We start from the raw sequence: 27012 nt of genomic DNA on the forward strand, positions 1-27012 counted from the left end.
GTATTGCGCCAGGCAGGGGCTGATCCTGCAGCCTCCAGCCACCTCCCCAGCACCCCCCACCTGCCCCCCCCCCAAGACCTGTTCCCTCCTGCCACCTGGGAAGGACTCACTGCAGGTGACAGGCACCCGAAGGCTGAGGAATAACCTCCCTCCTGGGCACGAAGGGACCTTCCAGCCCCAGTATGCCCCCAGTTGGGGGGTGCCAGGCTGCTTTGGTGGCTTTGCTCCGGCTCCCCCTTTCCCTGGAGGTCCTGCAGCCACCTTGCTCCTGTCCCCAGCCACTGCACGGTCTGCCTCCCGCCCCGGACCATCCCTCTGCCACCCTCCCAGCACCTCCCGGGAAGCCGCAGCGGGTCCCAGCATGGTGTTTGGACTGGTCCCACCACTGGAGTTGCAGAGAGGGCTGACCACGCCGGTGGCACCACGGAGATGGGTGTGGGTGTCCCCGGGTGCCGGGCAGGGTGGAGGTCACGCTTCCCAGCCTGTCCTCCTACGTGCACGTCTCCTTGCCATCTCTCCTCCTCTTTTTATTTTTTTTTTATTTTTTTTTCCCTCGTTGAGCAGCTGTTCTCTAATAAGCTGTTAATGATGATACAGTAAGTAGAAGCGGAGAGTCCTGCGGGAGCTGCCACGATTTGTGTAATTGGTCTCGGAGGAGACAAAAGTATCTAATATTTACATGCCGGTATTAGTCCCCTGGGAGCGCTGTCTGGGCTGGCACGGGGAAGGCAGCTCCCAGCCTCAACCTGTCTGCTCCCAGCTGATGGATCGTCAGATCTCTAATGTATGGAAATTGCTGCGCGGCAGCGGGAAGGGTGGTGGAGGTGGTGGAGGGGTCCCTGTGCCACGCTGCCGGCTGGGCACGGGGAGCCCGCCGAGAGCTCAGGGACAGCCGAGCATCCCTGCGGCTTGCCACCCAGCCGGTTTGCGGGAGCAGTGGGGTTTGGCTGAGTTGCTTCCAGAGGGCAGAGGGAGGATGCTCTGGTACGGGATGCGGGATGGAGGCAGGAGCCAACCTCTGCCTGGGTCAGGGCTCCCCAGGGTGGGTTTATGAGAGCTTTGGCTGTGCCCATGAGGGGCAAACGATCTCCTAAGCTAGCCGTTGGGTGCCTGGAGTGAGGAGCAGGAGCTGGGGAGGGGTGCTTACAGTCCAGCCGCCAAGTGCCCTCTCCCCTGTGTCAACGGGTGGGGTGGCTCGTCCAGGTCCGCTGGGAGCTGTGCCGGAGCTCCCGGATGGGCAGGTTTAAAGGCAGCACTGGCGTCTTGCTCCCAGCCAGCCGGGTGAGCCGTGGGGCTGGGCGGCTGCCGGTAAAAATGCCTTGTAGCGTTCCTGCCTGCAGCTGGTAAGGCCTTAATAGCAGGGGAAACTGAGGCACGGCGGGGTTGGGGAGCAGCCTGCCCTCCCTCCTGGCAACCCTGACCCAGCTGGGGTCTTGCCCTGGGCCCTATCCTGCACTATAGCACGGACTGGGTGCCCACCGGGGCTTTCCTGCTTCCCCCCGGCACCCCTAGCCCCTGAATGCAGCGTGTCCCCAAGGCTTTGGGACTGTCCCCCTCTCGCCGGTGGTCGGACACTGGCTGGGTTTGTCTTGGTGTCACTGCCACTGTGACAAGCTGTCTTGGGATGCCGGGGCTGCGCTGGCTCTGGTGCCCCCATTCCTGCACCCCCAAACCTGCCAGCGGCCCCCGAGGGAGAGACGCCGGCGGGAGGGGGGTGGCATGGAGGCACCCAGCCATGAGCAGAGGGGCCAGGCTGCGTGTGGAGGTGGGTGCATCCTTATTCCCTGCCTGGGGCAGAAGATGGGGGGGGTGTCGCAGCACCCCAACCCACCTCCCGTTGCACACTGAGGCTCTGGAGGGGGACTCCAGCACCGTGCTGTCCCTCCGCAGCCCTGCAGGATCGCATCCCCCCCCCCTTTTCCACCCAGATTCCCGCTTTCCCATTGCCGTGGCAACCTCCGGCATGGCAACGCGGCGTCTTCTGCAAGGGGATGTCTCACATGTGCCCTCCCCATCCCTAGGGCTCCCCCCCCCCGGGGGGGACGAGGGGGATGCGGGGGGCTGGTGCGGGTGGCCGGGGGGCGGGGGGCTGGGTTAGTTTGCGGGGTGCCAGGCTGGGCATCGCTGTTTGCCCTCAGCTGGCTGCAGAATGAAAGGCGCAGTGTTTTGCAACAGCTTAAAAGGAGAGCGGGCAGGTTTGTTTTGGAGGCTGCTGGTCTCATCCTGCCTGCTGGGGCTGGGCTGGGCGCTGCTGGGACCTGGCAGCTGCAGCTTGGGGTTATCCAGGGGCTCCAGGGGGCCCGTCATGGGAAATGGCTGCGTGGTGAAGGTTGCTGAGCCCTGCCGAGCTTGTGGCAGGGATGGAGGCGCTCGGGTGGAGTCTCATTGGTGCATGCTGGTGTCACAGAGATGAGGAGCTGTTGGCTCCTGTCCATCCCTCCCTCCATCCCTCCCTCCCTTTATCCCTCCCTCCCTTCCTCCATCCCTCCCTCCCTCCATCCCTTCCTCCATCCCTCCCTCCTTCCCTCCATCCCTTCATCCCTCCCTCCTTCCTTCCATCCCTCCATCCCTCCCTCCTTCCCTTCATCCCTCCCTCCCTCCTTCCCTCCATCCCTCCATCCCTCCCTCCTTCCCTTCATCCCTCCATCCCTCCTTCCCTCCATCCCTCCCTCCATTCCTATTCAGTTGTCCGCTCCCGGTCGGGGATGCTCCAGCCTCTCCGGCCCTGGCCTCCCACCAGCCTTTTCCCACACTCCCTAATCCCAGGCTCCAGCCCCAGCTCCCAAGCGCTGGCAGCAGCTGCTTAAATATCCCCGAGCCAGGAAAGCGGGACCTGGCCCCTGACCTCCCGGAGAAACTGGGGGGGTGGCGGGTGCTCTGCCGTGGCGGTGGGTTTTGGCATGGGGACAGCACGCAGGCTGCATGTCCTCACGTCCCCTGCCTTGTCTGCCACCCCTCGTCCAGGGCAGGATGGATGGGCTTCACGTTTGCAAAGGGTTGGTGCACACTGGTCGCATCCTGCAGGCTCTGCACCCTCCAGCATCGCCGGCGTGCTGTGCGGTACCCATGGGGAGCGGGGCAGCATCCCCGGGTGGGGGGGGTGTTTATTGCCCCCCATGCCCCTGCTGTGTGTGTGTTTGGGGGGGCGGAGGATCCCCCCTGCCTCCTTCCCTCCCTCCCGCCTTATCTGTTAAATCTGCTAAGCAGGGGAATCGGTGCAGTCGCCATCTGTGAGCCTGCCAATAATGGGATTAACTCTTTCCCCTGGCCGGGGCCGAGCCTGACGGCGCTTCTGGCGCTCCCTTCCCGGGGTACTCCCTGCACCCCTGCCTGCCCGGGGGGAGCCAGCCTGCTGGGAGATGCCGGTGGTGATGTCCCAGGGTCGCAGGGCTCGATGGGGACAGCCCCAATGGGTCCCCACGCAGATGTGAGCCGCCAGCATGGACTCACCGCCCGCCTGTGAGTTTCCCCTCCTGCCTCAGTTTCCCCTCCTGCCAAGCCAGGTGATTTTGGGCGTTGCAAAGCACTCTGTGCTCCTGGCAGTGCAGGAGCCGCTTTACCGGGGGGGGGGACACACACGACGACGGCGACACACGACGACACGCGACACGGGTGGGGGGGGGACATGCTGAGACGTGCCGCTGCGCACCGGATCCGTGCGTGGCCGTGGGCACCGGTCCTCGGGGCGGTGGGAAGCAGGGGTGCCTGCCCACCCCCCCGGGGATGCTGGGTGCCCCCTGCCTGGGGCTGGGGCAGAGGTGGGGCCCCGCGGGGGGGGGACGTGGGACATCCCCCAGCCCTGCAGCTTCAATCCTGTTCCCCGGGGGGGGGGGTGTGTGTGCGCCCCCACTAATCCTCTTAGGCGCTGGCGGTCCGGCTGGGCTGTGCCCCGGAGCAGCTGGCGAGGCTGGATCCGGCCGCTGCCCATCCTCCCCTCCCAACAGGTGCCCCCCCGGCCCCCCCCGGGCCCCCTGCGATGCCGGGGTCGTCGCACCCCCCCCTCCCCGTCGGGGCTGGGCGCGGGGCGAAGGGCTCCCCGCAGCAGGCAGCCCCCTCCCCCCGAGGCCGGCCCGGGAGCGCTCATTAATTATCTAATCTTCCCTTTATGTTTAATTTACAGCCCCGCGCGGCTCTGGCCATATGCTGCTTTTGTTGTGTCTGGCTCTTTGTTGTGGCAGGCAGCGGGGGCTGGCGAGACCCCCCCCCCCACCCCCGCCAGCCTTTGATCCCCCCCATCCTCCCCAGCGCCACCCTCCAGCCACCCCCGCGGCACGGTGGCGAGCCCCGGGGAGGGGGTAAGTGCCTTTTTCTCGGTTATTAATTTCCCTGACCCCCCCCACCCCCGCCGCCACCGTGTCCCGTTTCCCCCCACCCCCCCCCCACCCCGTCTCTCGCCGGCGGCTCGGGATTTGATCGCGCGTGTGCGTGTGCGCGGCCGTGCCTCCTCCCGCTCGCTGCCGCCGGCGGGGCTGCGCGGGGTCACCGCTCCTGCCCGCACCCCGGCACCGCGCCCGCCGCTGCCGCACAGGTAGGTGCAGGGCAGGCAGCTGCCTGTACCCCCCCGCGCCCACCCCCAGCCTTGCCGGGGAGGGGGGGGCACCGCGGCAGCCCTGGGGGGTCCTTGTTTAGGGGGGAGTGGGGTGGTGTAGGAGGATGTAACCCCCCCCCCCCCCGGACTTGTTGCGTGTCCCCTCCGCCCCCCCCAGCTGCGAGGTGGGGGGGTCCCAAACTGGGGGGATGGTCGGGGGCGGTTGCCCCTGCTGGGGGGGGGGAGCTCAGCGGCAGGACCCCTGCAGCACCCCGACCTGCTGTGGGTACCGGGGGGGGCTGCGCGCAACTTGCTGCAAACTTTGTGCTGTGCTGCCAGGCTCCCTCCACTGATGGAGTAGGTTTTTATTTTTTTAAAAAAGTAAAATGGTCTTTCTGCACCCCAGCAGGCCCGTACGCAGCTCTCCTGGGGTGCACGGGGTGGGAGGGCACCCCAACCGCGGGGCTGCCGCGGGGCCGCAGCACACGCATTCATCCTCGGGGCGGGGGTTCGGCTCTGGCTTCCTGGGGAGGGGCAGCGGTGCTTGGGAGGGGGGCAAAGGGGTTTGGTCCATGTGGCCGCTGGCTCCCTGGCAGCGCGAGGCTCCGTTTGTGGATGATGGGGGGCAAAGCTTCCCTCCCTCCGCCCGCTGGGTGCTCTGGTGGGTGTGCTGAGATTGGGGCTGTCGGTCCCCGAGGGATGCTCATGGCTGGGTGGCCCTGGGAGCAGGCAGCGCCAGGCAGCATCCCTGCGGGGGCTGCCTGCCCTTCGCTGGCGCTCCTCGCCTCCTGCCCCCGGGCTTTGCCGGGTCCTGGCGTGGGCAGGGGATGCCCAAACCTCCACCGCAGGACTTGGGGCAGTGTGTGCAGGGATCTGTGCTCTTGCTGCCTGTCTGTCTGCACCTCCTGTGGCTCCTGCCCACCTCCCTGCCAGCCTGGGGGAGAGGAGGGTGGATGTGCGGTGGGAGCCGCGGGCGGGCGGCAGGCAGGGTGGGTGCCAAGCCGCGGGCCTGCCTTGGCCGCAGGAGCCGTGTGCCGGGCCAAGCGCTGGGCTGGCGGCAGCGCACAGGCTCTCCCTGCAGCGACACATAAGGTCACCGCGACCGCCAGGAAGGTGGCCCTGCCAGGGCGTCCTGGCTCCGGCGGTGGCTCCTGCGTGCCGGGAGCCACGATGCGGTGGCGGGGGCCGGCCCCAGGGGCCACAGAGCCGCTCGCCAGGTGAACAAACCTCCTTTCATGCTCGCTGGAGGCAGCCGGCTTGGCACGCGTCCTGCTGCTGGGCATCCCACGCGTGCTGCTCGCCGTGGGGGTCTCCGGGGGCGGATGAGGAACCCTTCGGCCCTGGGGGGGGACTGCAAGGGGATGCTGAGGTCAGGGGTCCTGGGGTGGGACATGATACCTGGGGACAGCGCTGCTGCCGGCACAGCCGTGGCCGGGGCGATGGCATGGCAGCAGTCCCAGCTGACCCACAGATGTGTCCCGGTGGTGGGGTGACATCCTTGCTGCGGAGCGGGGGACAGAGTGGATGCCCCTCCGCTGGCACCCCGCGTCCTTGCACACAGGGCTGCCTGGCCCCGTGCAGCCCCCCCCCCCCGCCCCATGCCGCCGGGGTGGCCGGGCTGTCCCTTTTCGGGGTTGTTTTCTGCCTGCCGGGTGTGGGGAGCAGAGGAGGGGCTGTACCGCGGCGGCGGTTCGCGGCAGGTGGCCGCTGCCGCTGTCTCGCCAGGGCCCATCCCCATACAAAGCCCCGCTCGCTCCCTCCCTCCCGGCCCCACGCCACAGGGCCGCTTGCCAAGCAAGACGCCGGGGCTCCGCGCCGTGGTGGGTTTGCACCGTGTGTTGCAAGAAGCAGCTGAAACACGAGGCTGGGCTCCCCCCGTGGCTGCCCACCTCCCGCCTGTACCCCCCCGGCATCCCTGCCGGCTCCTGGCTGTTGGGGAAACTGAGGCAGCGGGGCAGGAGGCGGCTCGCCCGAGGGAGCCGATGCCAGGGCTGGGGAGAGAAAACAAGATTCTTGGCACGGGCTGGCGTTGCCACGCTCTCTGCCCACAGGCGAGGGTTGCTCTTTGCCGGGTGTTGCAGACCGGCTCTCCCTGCCGGCGTCGCGGCGAGGCTCGCCGCTGCTCCTCACCCCTGCTTTTGCAGGGCGGCTCTGCACGGGGGGCACCCTGGGGCCCGCGGCTCCGTCCCCTCAAGTGACAGCTCCCCCTCGGTGCTGCTGAAAGGGGCGATTGTTCCGCCCCCTCCCCGGGGTGGCCGGCCCCCGGCGCTGTGTGTGGCGGGGCTGGTGTGGGCAGCGGGTTGGCCTTGGCCCCCTGCCCGCCGCTGTGCCCTTTTCCAGAGGCAGCTGCCTGTGGGCACGGCTTGGCGGCCGTCCTGCCTGCAGGCTTGGCCGGGGCAGGACCTGTGCCCCCCTGGGCCGCCGGATTGCCTCTGTGCAGGGTTGCAAAACCCAGGGCCGGTGCCACAGCTGTCACGAGTTTGCAGTTCTCAGCCCAACCATGGCTTTTCTCTGCAGCAGCTCCATCCCGAAAGCAGAGCCTGGCTGGAGGGGGTGGGAGGGGACGAGCAGGGAGCCGGTTCTCCCTGCCCCGTCAAAAAGTCCCTCTGGAGAGGTCCCTGGTGGCTTCACCCCTGCAGAAGTGATGTGTCAGCTCTGAAAGCCCCTGGTTTTCCATCCCCGAGCTGTGTGTGGGAGGGGGCTGTTCTGTCCCCCCTTCCCAGACGCACTGGGGCTCTCGAGGGACCAGAGCGTCTCTCCCAGGGGGTTTGTGGGCACCCCGCAGCACGTAGGGTGGTGAGATCCCCCAGTCCATGCTCGGCTCCCCCCCGCCGCCGCCACGCTTCCCTCCCAGCTCGCTTGTCAGCTAATGGCGCGGCTTATTCCTATGGCTTTTTAAGTGTTTAATGGCGCGCGGGGCTAATGATGCGGCTCCCTCTGTTCATGCCGCCTGGATAGATGGATGGTGTCGGGGCTTGGCGCTGCCCAAACCTGCGGCGATGGGGACAGGGACGAGAAGGGGCCCAGCCGGTGCCCCACGGAGCTGGGGGCTGCAAGCAGGCGTCCGCCTGCCCACCTCTCCTCCCTCCTCCGCACGGCTGCCCGAGCAGTAATGTCACCGTAAACGATATTTATCACGAGGTGATAAAAATCTATTTCCAGCGACCTCTTGGAAATGGCCCTCGTAAAACCAGGCAGCAGACGGAGGCAGGAGGCAGACAGCGGGGAAGGGGAACGGGCAGGGAAATGGCTGTAATCAGCCGCGGAGCAGGGGCCGGCTCTGCCGGGGAGCCAGCCCTGCCGTCCCCAACCCCGGTAAATTGATGGCAGCCACGGAGGCCCGAGGGCTGCCTGGGCATGGCTGGGTGGATGCTTGGGCATCTCGTGGTCTGAGCATCCTGGGATGCAGCATCCAGGCTGTGAAGGGAGGACGAAGAGCGATGCTCGTGTGTAAGCGAGCGGGATGGGGGCTTTTGCATGCCATAGCTGCATCCCGGGGTGTTTCCAAAGTGACACCCCGAGGGACCGGCTGAGAGATGCTGGGCCAGAGCTGGTCCCGGAGCAGCATGTCAGGGATGGGATGCTGAGCCAGCCAGCGTTTCCCCCAGTGCTCACAGCCATAGGGATGAACGCCCCGCTGGCAGGCACTGCTGGGTCACCCATTGCCCCCTGTATCCCGGGGGGCTGCTGTCAGTCCCGCAGCCCCCCCAGCTCAGGGCTGCACGATCCCCTCCTCCTCCAGCTCCATCCCTTCGGTGCCGGTTGCTGGGTGCTGATTCAGCCATTTCCCTCCCGGCACTAATTACTCAGCCCGTCGCCGAGTCGTGGCCGTAAATTCCCCGGCAGGAGCGGGCCGGGAGGCAGAAAGACTCCTTGGCTCCTTTCCCCGCTGACCTGAGCAGGGACCTGTAATCAGGTGTAATTCATCGGGGCGCTGAGTCGGCAGACGGCTGCCCCGTCCTCCCCCACCCGCTTTTGGGGTGCACTGTTACCCGTCAGCATCTCTTCTCCCTGCTGAGCGGTACCTGGTGTCCCTCCCGCCTCCGTGGGACACTCAGCCTAGTGTCCTGTCCCCCCCATCACTAAGGACAGCCTGGGGGACCCCGTGTCCCTGCTGCACCCCAGGGTGATGCTGCTGGCCTGGGCATCCTTGGGGTCCTCACCGAGCTGGGCACCTGAACCACCTTTGTGGGGTTGGAGGGGTGGGGTTTGTTCCTAAAAATGGGGACAGGGCAGGATCCCCTCCACCATGTTGTCCCCTGGGGGAGGAGGGCTGTGGGGGAAGACAGCTCCTGACTTCAGGGTCTAATCTGCTGTCCTAACGAAGAGACTCATAATCACTTAAAGTAATTAATCTGGTGGGGCGGTGGCTGGACCACCCTGTGCGCCTGGGTGTCCCCTGCCCCGGGGGTGGCTGCCCCAGGGGGGACACAGGGGCTGGTGGGGAGGGAGCTGTCGCAGCTCCCAACCCCAGCCAGAGATGGGTCCTCGCAGGGCTGCGGCGGGAGGGGACAGCGGGGAGGATGGGGACATCCCACCTGGGTACCGCTCGTGTGTGCGAAGCCCTTGAAATCCCCAGGGAGGGACGTGGCACCGCTAAGGGACATCGTGCCCACCCTCCTGGCGTGCCCGGGGCGCGCGGTGACACGGCGGAGTGTGTGCCGCAGGTATTATCCTGCATTAAAGTTTCCCCTTGCAGATGGTGTGCGTTTAATCTGCGGCTTAACGAAGCACCGGACCTGGCGGTAAGTCCGTCTTTAGATGGCAGGCGGGAGCTGAGAACCGGCGTGCTAAGCCGCCCGGCTGGATGAAGAAGGGGGACACGGGGGGGGGATTGAGGCTTTAATGCCGCCGTGTTGCAAGCTGATTGCCCAGCCGGCGTGTGGCCCTCGCCGGGACCCGCGCCGAAGCGGACGAGGGCTTTCGCCACGGATGCCGTTGCCGTGATGTGCCCCTCCTTGAGTCGGATGGGGTCCCCCAGCCGGGTCCCCCTGCATGGTGCGGTCCCCTTGCAGAGCCTTGCACCGACCCGGTTGCTCTTCCCTGCCTCAGTTTACCCCCTCGAGCATGCTCCAGGGGGTGGGAATGCCCCGAAAACATGAGCCGCCGTGGGGCGAGTGGGATTTTCCAGAGTGAAAAGCCCCTTGGGGCAGCTGCCTCTCCCTGCAGCAGGTATTTAGGGTGGCGGGGAGGGGACAGTGGCCGCAGACTGTCCGGCAGCTCCGGAGCTGGAGGTGGGTGCGGTGGGCGCCGTGCCGGCTTACAGGGCCACAGCGTCCCCGAGATGGGGATAGGGAGCACGGGGGATGGAGCAGAGTGCCGGGGCTGAGCAGCAGCACGTCCCGCGGGGTGTCTGCAGGATTGGGGTGGCAGGCCCTGCTCTGCAGCAAGCTGCACCCCTCCCCTCCTGGGCCCCGTGGTCGCAGGGGGACACAGCAGTGGTGGCGCAGAGCTGGGGCTGTGGCGTGGTGGCAGAGGGAGATGGGAGCTGCAGGGACAGTCGGGGCCGGAGGGGTCACTGGTCTGGCCAGGGTAGTTCATCTCAGGGTGGAATGGTGCTATTTTAGCTGTTCACTCTGGAGTCTAATGATGACGGTGTGGGTACTGTGCTGTACAGCCTTGGGGAAATCCTTGTGGATTTGAGAGGGCTGGTTGTTCCCTGCTGGGCCAGCTCCCTTTTCAGCACCAGGAGCGGAGGTGCTGCCGCCAGCCCGGCTGTCCGTGCATGGATGGGATGCTCACATCCTTCCCTGCCTCAGTTTCCCTTCCTTGCAAGCAGGCTGGAGGGAACATTTCCCAGCCTGGCAGGGACCGGCAGACGTAAGCGAGATCTGTGTGTCCCCACGGTGGGACAGGGGCTGCTCCGGCACTGAGCAGGGTGCGGGTCCCATCCTGCCCTACCAGCCTGGCTCTGGGGTGACAGGGTGGTGAACATGGGGGGCTCTCGGTGTGGAGGTGGGGGGACACAGGACCCAGCACCGCCTGAGCAGCGGGGTGGAGGTGCCGGCATCTCCCAGGGCCTCCTGCATCGCCGCCAGCCCTGGCTCATCCCACAACCTGGGGAAACTGAGGCACAGGAAGGGACACGGCGCGGCCGGGGCTGCCGAAGCAGCGAGCAGCCACCGGTCCCCATGCCCAGAGCCTCGGAGGGCTTGAGGAAAGCCGGGAGCGAGCGGCTGCGTGCCCCCCGCCTCCCCCTCCATCACCTCCCCGCTCGCTGGCGAACAAATGTCTGTTCTTGCAAAAAAAAGAAGTGACAGGGGTCGGCGCAGCGCTTTCCACATGACCTGCCCGGGAACAGAGGACGTCTTTGTTAATCCAGCGAGCTGTCAGTTCAGCCTCTTCACAAAAGGCATAAACCACTTATTGCTGCTCTCACCCCTGACCCCGGATCCGCCTGCGCGCCCTCCATTGTGCCGTCTCGAGGAAGCTGGCAAACAATTTCGGCTCCGGCTCCCCTCCCCGCCGGCGGCTGCACGCAGGGGCCGCTTCTCGCCCCGCCGGCGTGGGGAGCCGCCGCGGGGGACCCCCACCTCCCCCCCCCCCCTACTCCCCCCCACCCGCATCTGCGCGCACGCCGCCTCGCCTGGCAGCTGCTGCGAGGGGACGGGGGGCTGCCACAAAGGGATGGGGGCCGGTGGCAGGACCACCTCCCTCCCTCCATCCCTCCCTCCCTCCCGGGGCTCCCGGAGCAGCTGGCCAGAGCCTGCAGGCTGCGGCGAGGGGGTGCCGGGTGCTGCACCCCGCGGCCCCCCAGCTGAAACCCCTTAATGAGAGGGGACAAAAGCTCCTTAGGGCCCCTGGCTGGGACGGGCTGGGACGGCAGCTTTAGCCAAAGCCGCTTATGGCCCGGCACAAAGCCGACGAGAACAGCCCTGCTTCCCGGGGCCGATGCGGGATGGGGCGATGCTCGTGCCCCGCCAGCCTCGGGGGGCCCGGGGGGTCACACGGGGTGACGGCCGGGGCGGGGGCTGAGCACGTGCTGCCCACCCCGTCCCTCTGTGCCGAGCACCCGGACCCCGCGGCGGGGCCGGTGCGCTCTGGAGCAATTAGATGCAGTCACTTTGGGGCTATATATAACCCAAATTGCTGCCTGCAGCTCGTTAGCTGGCTGTCAGAGCCGCTGCGGCCACGGCGGGTGAGATGGTGTCGCCGGGGGGAGCGGGAGGGTGACGCAGGGACCCGTGGCTCCCCAGGGATGGGGGGCACGAGTGGGGGATGTGGCCATGCTGGGGTGGGTGCAGGATCAGACCCTTGCTGGGGATGGGCTCCTGGGGGGCGCCACGCTCCACCCCAAAAGCAGCAGCAAGTGGGGCGGTGCTGCGCCCGCTTCCGCTGGGTGCTTCCTCCGCCATGCCGGCGGTGGGTGGTTGCAAACCTGCTTTGCCGGGGCGGTGCGGGGAGGTGTGCTGCCGTGACACCGAGGTCAGGGTCAGGCCTTTCCCCCTGCCCGGCGTTCCCCGGGCTCAGCCTGGCCCCTGGGTCAGGGTGCTTGAGCACGGGGGGCCGCCGGCGCATCCCTTCCCAGTGCCGGCGGCATTTCCAACATCGTCTCCCCACGTGGCGTCCAGCCTGACCACAGTCTCCGGCGCTGCCTGTCCAGACCCCTCCATCCCTGCCTGTCCCGCTGCCGGTCCCCGCCTGGGCTCGCCGGCGCGCCATGGCTCTGCTGCGGCTCTGCCGGCGTGTACCAGCCCCCGCGCCGGGGAGGAGCGCGGCACCTCGGGCTGTCTGGGGGCAGCTGCGAGATGAGTGTGAACATATTGTGTGGGCTCCTGCAGCAGGCGTCACGGTGTCGCTGCTGGAGAGCGAGCGGGAACCACAGCCCCACCGTGACAAACGGCTCCGGCACAGCCCGCAGCCGTGCCCACGCGGGCGCCGACGACGGGCTGGGCCATGCTGCGGCACCCCCGGCTTCGCCGTTGCACCGGGACCCAGAGGGGGGATCCGGGTGGGCAGGGATGCCCACGGCTGCGGGGATGGGCTGACCCCCGGCACACGGTGTCACTGCCGGCTCCCCGCCACTGCCGTGACGTGTCCCCGCAGCCATATTAATTTGCTGGGGGGGCCCCTGGGTTGGGCACATCCGCGGCTTGGGAAGGGTTAACGGCACCGTGTCTCTCTCTGGAGCCTTTTGTTTCTTTCCCATTTTTTCTCCCCCCCCCCTTCCCCTTTTTAATGAGGGGTTAGCACAGCTCTAATTGCAGGTTCCAACTTTCCGCCAGCAAACACGGCTGAGAAACTTTAAACACGGCGGTGGCGAGGATGCACGGATCCAGCCACCGCCCCCCTCCTGCGGGCACCCACCGGGTGCCATGCCCTGCCGTGCCACCGGTGGGGACCCCCCACTGCACCAGGTATCTGGCTGCAGCCTGCTTTTGGGGGGAAACCTTCTGATTTCAGGCTGCTGGGAGGAGGAGGAGGGCGAAGGCTTCCTGGGGCGAAGAGCAGCTGAAACCGCCTGGGTGAACACGCGGCTGGGGCTGTGCCCGCGGCGGCGGCGATAAAGCCCCAGCATGAGCTGGGGGGCTCGGTGGCCTCACTGACAAAGGGAGCCGGGGGGAGCCCGCTCGCCGCAGCTCTAAACACTCCAAAACCACCTTTTATTCTGAGCGCCGCCTCACAGGCCCGGGGGGAGGCGGGGGGATGGGGGATAGCGGGGGTTCCCCCCCCGCCCCGCAGCCTTGCAACCGGATGCTGGGGTGCACTGCTCCCCCCTGCCAAGGCTCCTCCTTCTGCAGCCGGCTCTCAGCATCCCCTGGGAGGTGCAGGATGCAGCCCCTCCGTGCCGAGCATCCTCCCCGCCTCGGCCCTTGCTCGCTCACGGGTGCTTGCACGCGGGCTGTGCCAAAAACTATCGCTGGTGCAGCTGTGCCGGTGCTCACCGGGCTCCGTGCCCGCCGCCCCGCTGGGGTGATGCCAGCCAAGAGGCGAAGCGCCGCGACTGCATCCACCCCCGGTGCCCCGGCTGCCAGGAACATGGGGGTTTTCCGGGGTGCTGCCACCCGGGAGGGTGGAGGTTGGGGCTGCGCGGGCGTAATGCTGCCGGGGTGGCGGGGGGGTGGGGGGGGGCTTTGCCGTGCCCGCGGCACCCTGTGGGCGGCATCGCTGCTGTGCACGCTGCAGCCTGCTCCGGCAGCAGGCGAGGTGCAGGGGAGGTGGAACGGGGAAGCCGTGTTTTCTGGTGTCCCAAAGGCACAGGAAATGCGCCGGTGCGGCCGCCTGCGTGCCGGATCCCTCGCCGGAGAGCCGCCACGGCCCTTTGCTTTCCCGCTCTGTCACCGCCGTCCCGAAACCGGGGCCGAGGGGTGAGCCGGGTGCCACCGCAGGTATTTATCCCAGTGACGGGAGCAGAAGGAATTTGCCCTTGGCAGGGAGGGACGGACGCGGGGACACCGCTCCCTGCCCTTGCCGCCATCGCGTCCCCCAGCTGCAAAGCTGCCAGCCCCGGGCACCGAGCTGGGGGCAGGTGGGGCACTGCGGTGCTGCCGTGCCAGGGGTGGGGGACACGGGTGACACGGGGTCTGGCAGTGCCTCTCCCTGCCTGTCCCTGGAGGCCAGCGGCTGTGTTTTGACACGGCTCCAGCTCTCCGTGTCCTTTGTGCCAAGCACGCGCTGGGGGAGATGGAGGCGGACGCTGCACAGGGGCTTCGAGGGATCGCTGTGCCGTGGGGCCGTCTGTGCCGGCTCCGCCTGGAGCCTTTTCTCCCCCGGTTTGTCACCTGCAGACCTGCCCTGCCATCCTTGCCTGTCTCCCCTGGCTTGCAGCCCTCGCCTGCCTGCCTGCTCAATTTTTGCCGTGTTAATAACATCACATAACGATACCACGTTGATGTCACCTCTCTGCACACTTACCCTGGACCTGGACGCTGCCCGAGGCCATGCCGCATGGCCCCGGTCACCACCGGTGCTGTACGTGGCCAGCGCGTGCTGCAGAGCTGTTGCAGGCTCGTCCCTGAGTCCGTCTGTCCCTCTGTCCGTGTGCGTGCTCCCTCGGTGCGTTTCTGCAGAGAGCCACTCATGCAATGAGCGGGCCGGCCTCAGCACCATTCGGCAGGTGCTACCAGCCGGTCCCCTCTCTCAGCCCACGGGGACACGCATCTCCCCAGGGCCGGACTGGGGACAGTGGGATGTGGTGGGGCTGCCAGCACTTGGTGGCAGAGCACCCTTCCCTCCCGGCCTCTGCCTGAGCACCTCAGGGTGTTGCTTAGCAAATTAGCGCCCAAATCAACTCGCTTCCCTCTAATTGGGGGTGAGTCTTTGAGGATGTGGTCGGGGAGGAGGGCCCCCCCCTCTGAGGGGCTGCCGTGATGCTTTATCTGGGTGGACAGATCCCTCCTAATTGAGCAGATATTCTGTGTTCGCAAACAGATGGCTCCTTTGCATCAATTATTCCTTATCTGTGTAACCCGGGATGATTTGCTGACAGATAGCGCAGGGTGAAGTTAAAGCGAGGAGGCGGCCGGTGCTCCACGCTGGCTCCGGCTGCTGCCTGGGGGGTCCCAGGGGGCCCAGGCGACGAGGGGGAACAGACCCCGGCTGCCCCTTGGGCAGGTAGGACCCGTCTCCGGTGCTTTTGCATCTCGGCATCCCCTGGCAGAAAAATAGAAGGGGTGGGGGCTGCCACCGGCGCGGGGCTGATGGGTGGGCTGGGGTCTGGGGTGCTGCCGGGGCGCCCTGGGGAGCAGGGGGGTGCCAGCCTTGGCCCGGCAATCGCGGCCGAAATCCACCTTCTGTGCCGCGACCCCGACCCCGGCTCGCCGCTCCCTGAGTGCATCTTACCCAATGCTGCCGTGAAGCATGACGTGGGATGATTAATGTTAATTAATGATTAGTTGCTCCAGGTATCAAAGTGCGCCCCAGCCCTTTCCCGTGCCCACAGGTAGGGGATTGCTGCCTGGTGCTGCCCGCAGCATCGCCCCGGGAGGAGGAGTGGCGGTGTGGCATCCCCCATGGGACCCCGGGGAGATGTCCCTGCCATCTCCAGAGATCCCGTGCTGAATTTTCGGGGATGGGGACTGATCCCTGGGCTTGTCCCCTGCCCGCTGTGAAAGTCGCCTTCTGTTAGTCATTGGGAAAGAGAAGAGCATCCTGCCATTGCCGGGGCAGCCGGTGGCACCCTGCCAGTTGGAGCCGGTACGTGGTGGCACTCGAGGACTCGCAGGATGTGCCGAGCGCTTGCGGTTGTGCGGCACTGCCATATGGATTCCATAAATTAAACCTTTCCAGGAAGCGAACGGTAAATTTATATGTCCGCTCGCGTGCGTGGCTCATTGAATCTAAGGGCTTCCCAGCAAAAAATTCACCTACCATCCATCTCACTTCGGCTCTCCGCATTTATAGGACTAATCCTGAGAAAAACAGGATCAATATAAAATCCCCGCCGCACTGCAACCTTGGTCCTAACCTCCTGAAATTGGGAGCAAGGTGTCCCCTATGGGTGTCCCCTATGGCAGGAGGGGAGGTTGCCCACATCCCATCCAGGGTGGGTGCAGCATCCCGGGGATCTGCTCGGACCCGGGGCTGGGTTGTCCGTGTGTCTGTCCCAGAGCAGTGCGGCGGTGCCGGGATGCGCGCGGCGTCGCTGGCTGTCGCTTTATTAAAGATAAACAGAAACGGTGACAGCCCAAGCTGTGTGCCTGGACGCGCCTGACGCGGGAGGGTGACAGCTACAACAAACACGGGGCTCTGGCAGCGCCCGGGGACGCTGGGGGTCAAGGAGGGGGACCGTCCCCAGAACGACTGAGAAGCGGCTGTCCCCATCCCTGCGGCACGTTTGCCTCGCCTGCCCGGCAGGGACGGTGATGGGGGGTTGTTGATCTCGAGTAAACATTGCCCAGTTGAGTAATCGGGAGCTGCCTAACCGGCCAGCTGCCGCGGGCGAGCAAGGGGACGCCGCTTTGATTCATGTCCTTCCCCCCCTCCTCCAGCCTTTCTTGTCTGGCCACGCTGGGAGCCATCGGCCGGATCCAGCTGTAGCCCCGCGGCGCGGGCTGGCGTGCGGCTCCCTGCGCCGGCCACGTGCACCGGCCAGCAGGAAAACAAAAGCATCCTGTGTCTGTGCGCCCCGGCCCCCCCACCTCCCGGTACCCCCCCTTCCCGTGCCGGCGGTGCTCCGGCCCGGCCACGCTCGGGCCGGGGAAGGGCAAGGCGCTGAGTCTCTGTCCTGCTTCTCTTCCAGGCGTCCTCTTCGTCCCTCGAGACAGCCACCGCCAAGCCTGCCGCCGGTGAGCCCCGGCACCGGGCGGCCAGCACCGGGGAGAGCCCGGGGACGGGCGGCGGTGCTGCTCCGGACTTCGGCCAGCGGACGGCTTTGGATGCGGAGGGTCTGGACGCTGGAGCCACAAGTAGGTGATGCCGGGGGGGTGCCAGGGGGTGCGGGGATGGCGAACCCGAGGGCTGTCCTCTGCCTCGCCGTGGGGTGCGCTGCCAGCTCGGTGCGCTACCGCGGCTTGGGTCTCCCGGCAAAGGCTTTGTGCCCAGCGGTTTGGGGTTGGGGCTCCGAAACCCACAGCCCTGGCAGGGAGGTGACCCCGATGGCACCTCGGTCCCTGCGTGTCGTCCCCGGGGCCATGAGTCAGGCCATGGGTGCCGAGGAGAGCCGCAGTGTTGGGCTGGCCGTTCCGGGGAGCTGGGGGGCCCCCGGGGCTGGGCCGGGCCGCGGCTCCCGGGACTCGGCCACCCTGTCCGTCAGGAGCAGCAGCATTTTTGGGAGAGGTATCATGCGTGCTTCCCGCCTGCCGCCTCCCTGGACCGGCTTGTTTGCCAGCCCTTCCCGGCGGGCGCGCCGTGCCGCACTGTGCCGCGCCGTGTCGTGCCGTGCCACGCCAGGCTGCTTTGATCTGGCAGCAACCGCCGATGCCGGTTCCTGGCTCTGGGCTGGGGAGAGCTGGGAACCGCAAGGTGCAGCGGGCAGGGAGCTGGGGCAGGCAGGGAGCTGGGGTGGGCAGGGAGCTGGAGCCGGGGTGGGCAGAGAGCCGGGGTGGGCAGGGAGCTGGAGCCAGGGTGGGCCGGGAGCTGGGGCGGGCAGGGAGCTGGGGCAGGCAGGGAGCTGGAGCCGGGGCAGGCAGGGAGCTGGAGCCGGGGCAGGCAGGGAGCTGGGGCAGGCAGGGAGCTGGAGCCGGGGCAGGCAGGGAGCTGGGGCAGGCAGGGAGCTGGAGCCAGGGTGGGCCGGGAGCTGGGGCGGGCAGGGAGCTGGGGCAGGCAGGGAGCTGGAGCCGGGGCAGGCAGGGAGCTGGAGCCGGGGCGGGCAGGGAGCCGGGGCAGGCAGGGAGCTGGGGCGGGCAGCGCCGCCTCTGTGGGGCGAGGGGGCTGCTTGGTGTGTGTGGGGAACTGTGACCCCCCCGTGTCCCCGAGGAAGGGCACTTCCCAGGGACACGGTGGTCCATGTCAGTCGTCAATCAGTCCTGTGGGGATGTGGCCCCGGTTTGGGACCCTGCAAGGCGCTGTGTCCCTGGGGGGCTGGGATGCATTTGCAAGCTGCTCACAGCCCAGCCGGCAGCAGCGCGGAGGCAAGCTGGGAGCCGTGGCCTGGAACAGGCCCGCCGGAGTCAGCTCGGGATTTATTACCCTGCCAGTGGCTGCCGGGCAAAGGTGACAGTGACTAATGGCTTGTTACACGCCTGCCACATCTCATCTGTGCACCGCGGCCGGCTGCCGGCACTCCCAGCCCTGGTGTGCGGGCAGCCTGTGCCTGCCCTCCCTTCCCCAGGGAGGGGGACAGGGGTGAACCCCCCCCGTGCCCCGTGGGGACCTCGTCCGGAGTGGGTGACGGTGATGGCTGGCCAGCTTAGCTTGGGAGTCCGTCCCCGTGCAGAAGATGAGGACCCACTCTGGCAGCATCCCCGCGGCGCTTGCTGCCTGTGCCATGGCCAGGCAGAGCCGGGCTGGCATCCCCGGGGGTACCACTGTATCTCAGGGCTTCCCAGCTGGTGGCACATCCCAGGATGTCCTGGTGAGCCTCGTGTGACACACGGGACTTTCCGGCACACGGAACTCCTTCGTGGTTGCAAAACCATGAGCCGTGCTTGCCACTGCTCTGCCAGCACCGCGGCAATCCCATGCCGGGATTGCCGGGCTCTGGGACGCGGAGATGAGCGTGCATGTGCGGATGGATGCTGACAAAGCCACAAATGCATTCACTAGGAAAATTAAAAAATTAACAGGCATTGGCTCACTCTAGATTAGTAAAGGCAGGGAGATAAAAGCGGCTCTTTATACCTTGTGAGAATTGCTGATAAGGGCATTTGTTCCTCTGTATTCTTTAAAAAGAATGCAATAAAAATTTAAAATAGAACGGGAAAAGGGAGATGGGGGGGAGAAAACGCTGGTGCTGCCGGGTGAGGAGGGCTGGGGGAGGCAGAGGGCAGCACCAGTGCCATGGGCAGCAGCAGCGTGGTGGGCAGCGTGGCTGTTGGAGGAAGAGGAGGAGGATGGAGGGGAAGCGGAGGCGAGGGTGAGCCGAGGGCGGGCTCGGGTGTGTGTGGTGGTGTGGCAGCTTGCTTGGGGACGGCTGGATGCCCCCGCCGTGGCCTGCATCTCCTCCTGCAGAGATGCAAGTTCATGGCCGGCAGCGCCAGGACCAAATTCCTCGCCAAAGCCTCCCTTCTTCCCCGGGGAAGGTTGGGGTCCTGCCTGTCCGAGCCTGCCGAGCCTGTCTGGCACACGAAGCCGACCGGCATGGCTTGTAATGGCCAGTAAATGATCGGCAACTTCCTCTGCTTGCCAGTGGGCTGAGCCCCACCCCGCTCATTTCACTGGTGTCTCCACACTTGGGTGCGGGCAGAGCCCGCAGGGCGATGGTGGGATGGCACAGGGGTGACCACCACGGTCCCTGCCCAAAGGGGATGGTGCTGTCCACATTCCTGCGCCCAGTGCAGGGGGTGCACGGGGCGTTGGGGTGCCTGGAGGGGGCTGTCGTGGGAACACCCCTTGTCTCCGCAGGGTCCGGACTCAGGACCACCCCAGGTGCTCACCGTGATGGGTCGGACCATGGGTTGGGCTGGCACCTCTGAGCTCTGGGGTGTCCCAGAGCCTGTTTAGGGGTCCAAGCAGTTTTGGGGTGGGGATCAAAGGGCTGGATGCCACCCCAACCTCATGCCCCCATCGGGAGCACCTCCCTCCGTCACCCCCCAAATGCGTTGCTGGGGAAGGGACACCTGTGCATTGGGGTCAGGGCCGTCACCCCCATCACCCTAATTCTTAGGGGCACCTTCCTCGATGCTGCACCGTGACCCCATGGCGGGGGGGGTGTGGGTGTGGGTGTGGTGCTGTTTCATCCATCCCCGGTGCGCTGCGACCCCCTTGGTGGGGGGGTGTCCCCCCCCTTCCCCAGCATCCCTTTTGGGGGACCCCCTCGGTGCCTCCCTTCCCCGGGGAGAAGGTGCCTGCCGCCCGCCCCCCCCCCCCCCCGCCCCGTCGGGCCCTGCCCTGCCCGGCCCGGCCCCCGGTGAGTCACGCTCCAGCCGTGCGGCTCCCGGGGCGGCGGGCGGGCGCCGAGGGAAGCAGGAAGCGGCAGGGGGAAGGCACGGCACGGCACGGCACGGCTCGGCTCGGCTCGGCTCCGCTCCGCTCCCTCCACCGCTCTGCCCATGGAGGAGCGCAGCCCCCGCTGGACGGTGCGGCCGATGGGTGAGTGCTGCCCCCCGCCCCGCTCCCCCCGCCTTCGGGTACCCCCCACTCAGTGCCGGGGGGGGGATCGGGGGCTGCCCCCCCACCCCATGGGAACTGCGCTGGAGGGGTGGGATGGGGCTGGTGTGTTCCCACCACCCGCAGACCCCCCCCCCTCAGCCCCCTTGGGTCTTCTGCTGGTTGGGGGGCTCCGGCATGGGGGACGGAGGTCACCCTGGGGCTGGGGATGGAGGTCACCCTGGGCTTGGGGGACCCCGTCGTGTGGGGGACAGAGGTCACCTTGGAGTTGAGGGACCCCATGGTGTGGGGGACAGAGGTCACCCCGGAGTTGAGGGACCCCATGCATGGGGGGGTGGAGTTTGCCCTGGGCTTGGGGGACCCCATGGTGTGGGGAACAGAGGTCACCCTGGAGGTGAGGGGACCCCCTTGTGTGTTGGACGGAGGTCACCCTGGAGGTGGGGGACCCCATGGCATGGGGGGCAGAGGTCACCCTGCGCTTGTGGGACACCGTTGTTTGGGGGATGGAGGTCACCCTGGGCTTGGGCCACCCCGTGGTGTGGGGAACGGAGTCGCCCTGGGGTCGGGGGTCCAGCTGCTGCATCTCCTGGGGGGTGTTGGGGGCAGATGGGGTGTTGGGGGCAGATGGGACTCGCCGGGGGCTGCGGGCTGAGGATCCGGTGTCGGCCGGTCCCCGCGTCTCACATTGCCACAGAGACCCTTGGGGTCGTTTCCCAGGTGGGGTGCCCGGCCTGCGGACTGGCAGGGCACGGGGGGGCTCGGGGCTGTGCTGGGGGCTCAGCTGGTGGCACTGACCTTGGCACACCTCCTTGCCGTGCTGTCTGCAGGTTTCCTGAGCCAAGCACGCAGGGTGCTGCCGCGGGGCTGTGCCTCAGTTTACCTATGCACCGCTCCACCTGAGCGGGCAGCTCGTGTATTGTCCGTGTTCCTGGCCAGCCGGGACCGCCGGGGCTGGGGAGGGACCGTGTTGCCAAACAAACTGCTGCCTGCTGCGGGGACCCCGGGGCACCGCAGCCCGCGTTGGGGTGATGCCGCGGCCCCGGCGTCTCGCCCAGCTCATCGTCTGCCGCCGTGTTTATTGCTCTGCTCCATCCTCGCTCTTCCACCCCTGCCTGCGCCGCCTGCCTTGCCCTTCGCCCCGGGGCCCGGCGGATCACCGTGCCATGCTCGCGGCCGCGCCACGCTCGCGCCCTACGTTGTGCTCCGTCCGAGCGACTACTTTGCACGGTGGAGTCGGTGCCAGCGCCTGGCTGCTGTCCCCGAACCCCGGGCAAGCACTGGCTGTCAGCCCTTGGAGCAGCAAGGGTGAGTGCCCGGCTCTCTTCCTCCTCATCTTCCTCCTCCTCCTCCTCCTCCAGCGCTGAGCCGGGGCAGGGGGCACGGATCTGGGGCGGGTGCCGGGGTGCCGTGTGGGTGCCCATCGGGCCACGAGCGGGAGCCACGGAGGGAGTTAATGGAGGGAAAAGGCAGCGGGAAGCCAGCGCCTCTTCCTGCAAGCGCGCGCGTGCGCGCCGGCCCGTGCGAGCATCGGGGTGAGCCCGTGTGGTTTGTGGGTGTGCCCCCGCGGGGCCGCGAGCGGGCGAGGTGAGCGTGCGCCGGGCTGCGTGTGCGCTTGGCAGCCTGTTTGTGTAACCTGGTGGGGAGGTGTTGGGTGTGACGACGGCGAGCGGCGGCAGCGCGGCAGGGCTGGCCGGCCAGGGCCAGCAGCTCCTGCGGGGCTGGGAGTGTGTTTGTGTGTGTGTGTGTGCGCGCATGGGGGGGGGCTGTCAGTGCACACGCGTGTGCATGGGCTGCACGACTCGAGGGTGCGCTGGCAGCTGTTGGTGCGAGGGGTGCGCACCGAGAGCGTGTGCCCCCCCCCTTTGTTGGATGCATGCTGGGGTGTGCGACCATGCGTGCGTGCATGTACACGAGCGTGTGCGTGCATGCCCCTGTGTGCCTGTGTTTGTGTGTGCACGCATGAGTGTGCACGCCCGGGGCCTTTTTCAGTTGGGGGGGGTGGGGTGGGTGCGTGTGTGTGTGTGTGTGTGTGTGTGTGTGTGTGTTGGCTGCAGGGCAGGGAGCATTACAGCGGAGACAGTGGCTTTGGCGGGGGGCCAGGCTGCCGGGGGTGCGGGGGGGTGCCGCTGGACACGGGACAGTTTATCGCTTCCTGACGTGCTAGCGCCCAGGATGGGGCTGCAGGTTGGGGGGCAGCTCGAGTGGGGGGCTTTATTTTTAATCTCCCCTCTTTCCTGCTCCTTCCTCCGGCCCCCCCAGCCCTCTCTCCCAGGCGCTGCCCCTCACCCTGGTGTCTGGTACCAGCCCGTGGGAGGTTGGGGGCGGGGGGGGGGGTCAAGGTGGGCTGTGCCTGGGGGGGGTTCTGCCATGGGTCACACCTCTGTCCCTGAGCCCCGGCACCGATGCCAACCCCGGGTGCCAGGTTTGGTGTCGCAGCGGGAAATGGCCTTTGCCGGCCTCTGCCTTCGCATCCTGGCGGGGAGACCTGACTTGGACCCCCGACTTGGACCCCGGTGTGCCGGCGTTGCTCAGGTGCATCACCCACCTGCGGGGAGGTGGGCATCCCTGGGGCCGGGTGCCTGGGGTGGGGGTGGGGGGGGCTGCAGGGCAGCACCGCCGAGCCCCAGCTCCCATCCGGGAAGGGACAACCAGGACGGAGCTTGGCACGCCGCGGCCGCCCGGGCAGGCTGCCAGGGGGATTGCCCTTGAAATAGCCCTTGCCGTGCCTCGTGCCTTGGCCGCCCTGGCTTTTCGGCCGCCCCGTGTCGTCCCCCCTGCCATCCCGGCACCCCACTGCCTGACGGCGGTTGCAATGCGGTGCAGGAGGAAGCGCGCCCCGGCGCTCCCCGCGCCGATAACGGCGGCCGCCTTATCGCGGGGCCTTCTGCGAGGGCGGGCGGCACGGCCCCCCCCCAGCCCTTATCTGCCTCGGCCGTTGGCCCTGGCTCGGCTCGCAGCCCCCCCCCCCCCCCTTGACTCCCCCAGCACCCGGCGTAGCGCCTGTGGGGTCGACCCTTCGGGGGCAGCCGCTTGGCAGCCTGCCCCCTCTATCCTTTTTGAAGTTTAAAATCCATTTAAGTCAAGAGGAGGGAAAGTTATTGCCTCTAAAGCCCCTTGCGTTGAGCAGTAAATCCTCTTTGCCGCGCTGACGCCGCCTCTTAGCGCCCGCGGGACCGGGGGTGACTCCTGGGGGGGGGCCAGGCTGCGTGTGTCCCCCCTCCCCAGCACCCCGCAGCCCTGCAGGCAAGCGCTGTGGGTGCTTTTACAGCTGGGAGAGAGCGGGGAGCCCCGTATGCCCTCCTAAAGCGTGGCCAGCGTGGGGTCGGGGGCCCTTTGAACCCCCCCAGCCTGGCAGGAGCATCGCTGCCGCTTGCTTGCCGCTTGCTTGCCACTTCTTTGCTGCTTGCTCGCCACTTGCTCGCCCCTTACTCGCCGTTTGCTCGCCCACCTCCTTGCTCGCGCTGATTTGATCCAGAACGGGGGTTCTCCTCGTGGCACCGATGCCCCAGCATCCCCCGTGGGGTGGCACGGCACGGGAGCCTGCACCCCTCCGCTGCCGTGCACCCAGCGGGGTTTGAGGCCGATGGAGCGGGAGCTGGATGCGCTACCGGCACGCCGGTGTTTTTATTTGATTTCCCTTCTCTGGAGCTGGCAATATTTAAATATTAATGCCTGCCTCTAATTGCTGTGTCAGAGGAGTGGGTCGGCGCGGGAGCGGGCGCAGGGGCGGCAGCGCTGGCTAATTTTGTTGTCTCCAGGAGTGTTTGCTGAGGAGAAATGTTTGTGCACACACACGCGTGTATTTTTACTCCCTTGGGATTTGCTTGGCCCTGGCAGCGACATGCAGCAGCGTGGGGGGGCCGGGCTGCGATGCCACCGGGATGGGGTGGCCTCGGGGCCTCATCCCCCCCCACCCCCCGCCATTTTGCAGTGGGGTTTGCAATGGGGCACCCCCAGCATCCGGGGGCCTCTCTCCTGCTCCCGGGGCGGGAGGGTTAATGGCAAGGGTTTTTTTTTTGTTTTTTTGTTTTTTTGTTTTTTTTTCTTCGGGCAGAGCGGCGTCAGATGCTTGCATGCTCGCTTCCTGTAATAAAGCGACCGCCGGCGCGCTTGTCACCTGCTCTCTGTTGTGCTGCCAAGCGGCAGACATGCCGCTTCTTGCTGCGGGCCCTGGCGCGCTCCCCGCCGCCGCCGCCGCTGCTCCTCCTGCCCGCCCCAGGCGCTCGCCCCGTGCCAGCGCGGCATTAGCAGGTGTTTCGGGGAGGGTGCTACGCTGCCTGTTGCCACACGCCCCGTGCAGGCGGGGGCCGTTTAACTGTTCCTCGCCGCGGCCGTGTCCCCTTCGCCGCCCTCCCCGCCTGCCCCGGGGCGTAGCGGTGATGCCAGGGCTCCGCACTTGGGGGTGCTTGCACCCAGGGCCCCGCGCTGCCCCTCTCCCCGGGGGGGGGTTGTGTGCTGCGTCCTCCTTGCTCCGCAGTCCTGCTGCTCCCCAGCATTTGGGGTGCGGAGCCCTGCCGGGGGTTGGCAAAGCCCCTTGGCAGAGCCAGACCAGCTGCAGGCAGGTGTCTCCAGTTGTCCCCAGCTGTGCCGTGCTGTGCCGCACAGTTGGACTGTGAGGGGTCCGTGCAACACGTGCCATGCATGAGCTGTGCAAGCTGCTTGGCACTGCCGCTGCCCACCGTGCCATCCCCTGCCACCCCCTTGGATGCACAGGGCACTGCCGCTGCCCACCGTGCCATCCCCTGCCACCCCCTTGGATGCACAGGGCACTGCCGCTGCCCACCGTGCCATCCCCTGCAACCCCCTTGGATGCACAGGGCACTGCCGCTGCCCACCGTGCCATCCCCTGCCACCCCCTTGGATGCACAGCCCTGGTGCCAGCATCTTCCCAGGCTTTCCAGCTCTGTTGGGTGGATTTTCCCCACCGGGTTTATCTCTGCTCGCCCCAGTGTCCTCTCTGGATCCCCAGAGCTGGTTTGCCACCCCCCGCTGCAGCCGTTGCTCCCTGCCCGCTCCCACCGAGGCCCCGGCTGTGCAATCTCCTTCCTCCCGGCTGTGCAATCTCCTTCCTCCCGCCCGTGCCATCCCCGTTAACCCGGCGGCGAGGTGCTGCGTTTGCCCGGGTCCTGCTCCCGTTAACCCTGGCTGCGGGGAACTGGCACCGCCGTAACCTGGCGGGGAGACTCATTGAAGGGGCTGAGGCTGGGTCTGCTCCCGAGGGACAGCCGGTGCTTGTCCCCAGCCACTCGCAGGCTGGAGCGTGGTAGATGTGGGGTGCGGGGAAGGTTGGGGGTGAATCGTACCCAAATATCCCCTGCGGAGGAGGCAGGATGGGTTTTGCTCCTTCCCACCCGCATCCCGCCCCGGTCCAGCCCTGGCTCCCGGCGCTGGCTTTGTTTCCGCCGTATAACAAGATGATGGGTTAGGGTCAAGCTGCGGGTTCATAACTTGTTGGAAGACTTTGCTGAACAATAAAGGTGTCTGGCTTTATATCTGCTCGTATTTTATCCGCGCCACGGCCTTTCCCCAGCGCTGGCCGGGATTTACAGCGGGGGATATTTGAACGTGTCGAGGCGAGCTAGGGAAGCCGAGGCCGACCCCCCTCCCCACGCCTTTGCATTCAGTGCCTGTGCGCTGAAATATTTACCTTCCAGCTCCTCTGACAGTTCAAGCCGTCTCGTGAAGCAAAGGTTATTGAACTGCGAATGTTATGACATTACATTTTTGTGTCTGCACTTTCAAGATGCGTGATGCAGCCTGAATGATAAGTGATCTCGGGGTTAAGGGTGGGTTGTTTTTTTTTTTTTTTCCCTCTCTCCTCCTTTCCCTCCCTCCTGCTCTCCTCCCGCCTCAGCGCGGGCTGTTGGCTCTGCTGGGGCTTGATAACGCTCCCTTTTATTGCCCTGCCTTTGCATTCCTGCGGCTGGTCTCCCTGCAGTTGGTGTGGGTGCTGGGGAGGGTTTTAGGAGGTGGGAGAGGGACATTCTCAGCGTAGAAGCTGGCCGCACTGGTGCGTGCCTCAGTTTCCCTAACCCTGGGCTCATCCCTTATGCCATGGGCCGTGCCGGGGTGGGCAACGGCGGCACCTACGCCAGCATCCCCTCTTGTTGGAGGATGTCGATGCTGACCTGGGTACCCCGACCCCTCCCGCATCCCGGTGTGGAGGGAAGCGCGGCATCCCGTATCCCACCGGGGCTGTGCCGCGGGGCAGGAGGTGACGCATGGTGCTCATCGGTGCTGGTCCGCGCCCCGGTGCCATTCTTGCAGCCCCGTTAGCGGGGTTTTGGGGAACTGGTGGGGCTCCAGGCTGGGGTGCCAGAGCGATGCTCGCCGGTACCCCGGGTGTCTGGGCTCTGAGCATCTCGGCTGCCATCCCTGCTTGAGACACAGCACCCTGCGCGGCCGAGTGGCCTGGGGGACATGTGGGGAGGGGGACGAGTGACGGCGGGGTCTGGCCTGTCCCGTACACACTAGAGGGCAGCAACAAACTGGATCAGCGGGCTGCGTTCAGTCCCTGGGGGGATTGGGGGGTCTAGCCTCCCCAAATTTGCCTGGACGCGGTGGGTTTACAGCAAGGGAGCTGCTTGGTTTTGGGGTGCTTAAATAAACCCGCTTGCAAACCGAGCAGCAGAACGAGGGCCCTCAAACCAGCCCGACCCGTGGTGTCATGTCATTCCAGGAGCAAATTAATTAAGTCATTCCATAAATTTGGCCGTGTTTGCTGCTGGTGAATCACACACACTCCCCCCGCCCCCCCCCCCCGTTCCTTCCCCGGGTTCCCCCTCCCTGCTCCGTCTCGGCTCCCTGCTAGAGTCAACATCTCACCCCGCAGCGCC

The 27012-nt window shown here is 66.8% G+C and overlaps 1 protein-coding gene across 4 annotated transcripts in view; it reads left to right on the plus strand.

Moving 5' to 3' along the window:
• The window catches only part of GSE1 (Gse1 coiled-coil protein), a 103356-nt gene that overhangs the window by 21539 nt on the left and 54805 nt on the right, over positions 1-27012 (plus strand). For 3 of the 4 annotated variants that reach the window (XM_054840115.1, XM_054840116.1, XM_054840117.1), the window contains exon 2: positions 16710-16875. In XM_054840115.1, the coding sequence (XP_054696090.1) occupies positions 16710-16875 (166 nt within the window). Of the gene's footprint in view, positions 1-16709; positions 16876-20030; positions 20159-27012 lie in introns of those variants that run through there. The other variant, XM_054840118.1, reaches the window with a different exon arrangement.

The sequence above is a fragment of the Grus americana genome, chromosome 13 (assembly GCF_028858705.1).
Source record: "Grus americana isolate bGruAme1 chromosome 13, bGruAme1.mat, whole genome shotgun sequence".
NCBI classification, from domain to species: Eukaryota; Metazoa; Chordata; class Aves; order Gruiformes; family Gruidae; genus Grus; species Grus americana.